Consider the following 2,500-nt stretch of genomic DNA (forward strand, 5'->3'; position numbering starts at 1 on the left):
GATTTAGAATGGGTCTCATCGTACTGATGAACAGGTATTGTAGTTTGAGTAAAGCTGCAAATTTAACCATTAACCCCCCCCATATTAATAAACACACACACACAAAAAAACACTAACAAGACTGACTAGTGCTAATGCTATTTCCTCCTTGCCTGCTGGGACAGGTGTGTTTTTTTCACACAAAAGCAAGATCAACTTCATGCAACAAGTCATGCACATAGTAGTCTATAACCATTTCAAGCATGTTGTATAGTTTATACACAGCAAAACAGCATGCATTTAACTGAAAATCCAGAATCATCAACAAGCTAACTGTAAAGATAGCACTGTGAATGATGATATAGTTGTCAATAAATGGGATGCTACCTTTTACTTAAAAATAAATATCTTAAATATCTACAATTTTGGCTTTAATAAGATTTTCCCAGGAAACCTGGCATCTCTTTCCAACAGCAAAGCACTTGAATGTGACATGCTTGTAATCAGGACTTCTGAAATTGGAAATAGGACATTTTGATAGCACACGTAGGCAGTATTATTCCTTATTTCCTTGCAGGAATCCAGAAAATGTCATTACCCAATTCTAGATGGAGTCATACAGCTGCAGCTCACATGAATGAAAGTGGCATGTCTGAACTAGTTGATACAGGAAACCAGCATCTAATAAAGAGGTTGATTGGCAAAAATACTAAGATTAAATGTATTTAAATACAAAATACATTAAATTTTTTTCAAAGGTATTTCAAACAGTATTTTGTATTTCAAGTACATATTTTAAATGCATGTATTTGAAATCCTGCCCATGAGTATTGCTGGTTTGTACTTGAATGCTTTAGAACGGTTAGATTCTTGGTTCTTCCTCGTAAAGGTCTCCTGGAGTGTTTCTTCAGCTCTCTAATTGTATTTGGAGCAAGTGTCTGTGTTTGAGCGCCGCATGTGTTTGTCTCCGTCAGTGCGACAGCTGCACAGGGAATTCCTGCGGGCCGGGTCAAATGTCATGCAGACCTTCACTTTCTACGCCAGCGACGACAAACTGGAGAACAGAGGGAACAAACTGACTTTCACTGTGAGTCGCTCGCATCGGTCACACAGAGCCAATCATCATGAGCGGCGTTCAGAGGTTAAACTCAAAGACTGATGGAGATGTTTGCTGACCGTCCGCAGGGTCAGCAGATCAACGAGGCCGCCTGCGATCTGGCCAGAGAAGTAGCCAATGAGGGCGATGGTCTGGTGGCGGGCGGAGTCTCGCAGACACCCTCCTACCTCAGCTGCAAGAGCGAAGATGAGGTCAAGAAGATCTTCAAGAAGCAGCTCGATGTCTTCATCAAGAAGAATGTGGACTTCCTGATCGCCGAGGTGAGAACCTGTGAGATCTCCATAAACTCCAGCAGTTCTCACTGAGCTCAGGACTGTATTCATAAAACATCTTCAGGCTAAAAGTAGCTCATAACTCGCCGATTTAGGAGAAAATCTTTAAAATAATGAGCGTGTCAGTCCTAAATGTTTGTTCTAAGAGTGAAGTGTTTTAGTGCTAAAACTAGCTCCTAAATCTGTGAAAGGTTAGGAGCAGTGAAGAGGAGTCCTAAGTCACTAGGATCAAGTCACAAACTATCCTAAAATAGCTGTTGCCGGGAACCTGCCTCTGAACGTAAACATTTTACAAACATTTGACGATAATGAGCTTTTAAAAAGGTATCGCCTTTGGTTTTAAAGGTTATCCCAACTCCAAAAGTTTTCATTCACCTGTTTGGCGAGAAGTAACAGATGTTCTTGAGTCCAGTTTGGTTTTCTGTTTGCATGTCTTACTATCAGCCGTGATTATTCTACTCTGTTAATGAAAAGGTTGTTTATATGCATATTCACTAAATGTTTATGAGAAGCACACATGTAAGAGGCTGACAATTAGCTGAACATGATTAGTGACACTTAGCCTGCATTTTAAAATCTTTATTTGAATGTGGCAATTAACATTTTCATTTTTGAACCTTTATTTGAATATGGCAATATAATATTGCACTCTACAATATTGCTGACATCATCCATAGCAACAAGGTAAACCCCGCCCCTTTCTCTGAGCTGAAGACTTCTCTCTGTTCCTCAGCACAAGTTTGTCTCAGCAGCTTTGTGAACAGGTTTTAAGAGAAAACTCTTAGCTAAAAACATTTACTGCTATTTAGGAGAGCACTTAGAGGGAAGATAAAATCTTCTGTGGTTATTGATTGATTGATTGATTGATTGATTGATTGATTGATTGATCGATCGGTCTGCAGTACTTCGAGCACGTGGAGGAGGCTGAATGGGCCGTCCAGGTTCTGAAGGCAACAGGAAAGCCTGTAGCAGCCACTCTGTGTATTGGACCTGAAGGAGACATGCATGGAGTGACACCTGGAGAGTGTGCGGTCAGACTGGTCAAAGCAGGTGTGTCTCACACACACACACACACACACACACACACACAACATTCTGTGTGTGAATTTCACGCATGCTGACTGTTTATCTA

The 2,500-nt window shown here is 40.7% G+C and overlaps 1 protein-coding gene across 1 annotated transcript in view; it reads left to right on the top strand.

The window, feature by feature from the left end:
* LOC306856167 (betaine--homocysteine S-methyltransferase 1) overlaps positions 1-2,500 on the top strand; it is a 7,185-nt gene that overhangs the window by 1,528 nt on the left and 3,157 nt on the right. The window contains exons 3-5 of the mRNA XM_079395219.1: positions 954-1,066; positions 1,165-1,356; positions 2,271-2,418. Coding sequence (XP_079251345.1) covers positions 954-1,066; positions 1,165-1,356; positions 2,271-2,418 — 453 coding nt within the window. The remainder of the gene's footprint in view (positions 1-953; positions 1,067-1,164; positions 1,357-2,270; positions 2,419-2,500) is intronic.

Source organism: Barbus barbus, assembly GCF_936440315.1.
Source record: "Barbus barbus genome assembly, chromosome: 36".
Lineage (NCBI taxonomy): Eukaryota > Metazoa > Chordata > Actinopteri > Cypriniformes > Cyprinidae > Barbus > Barbus barbus.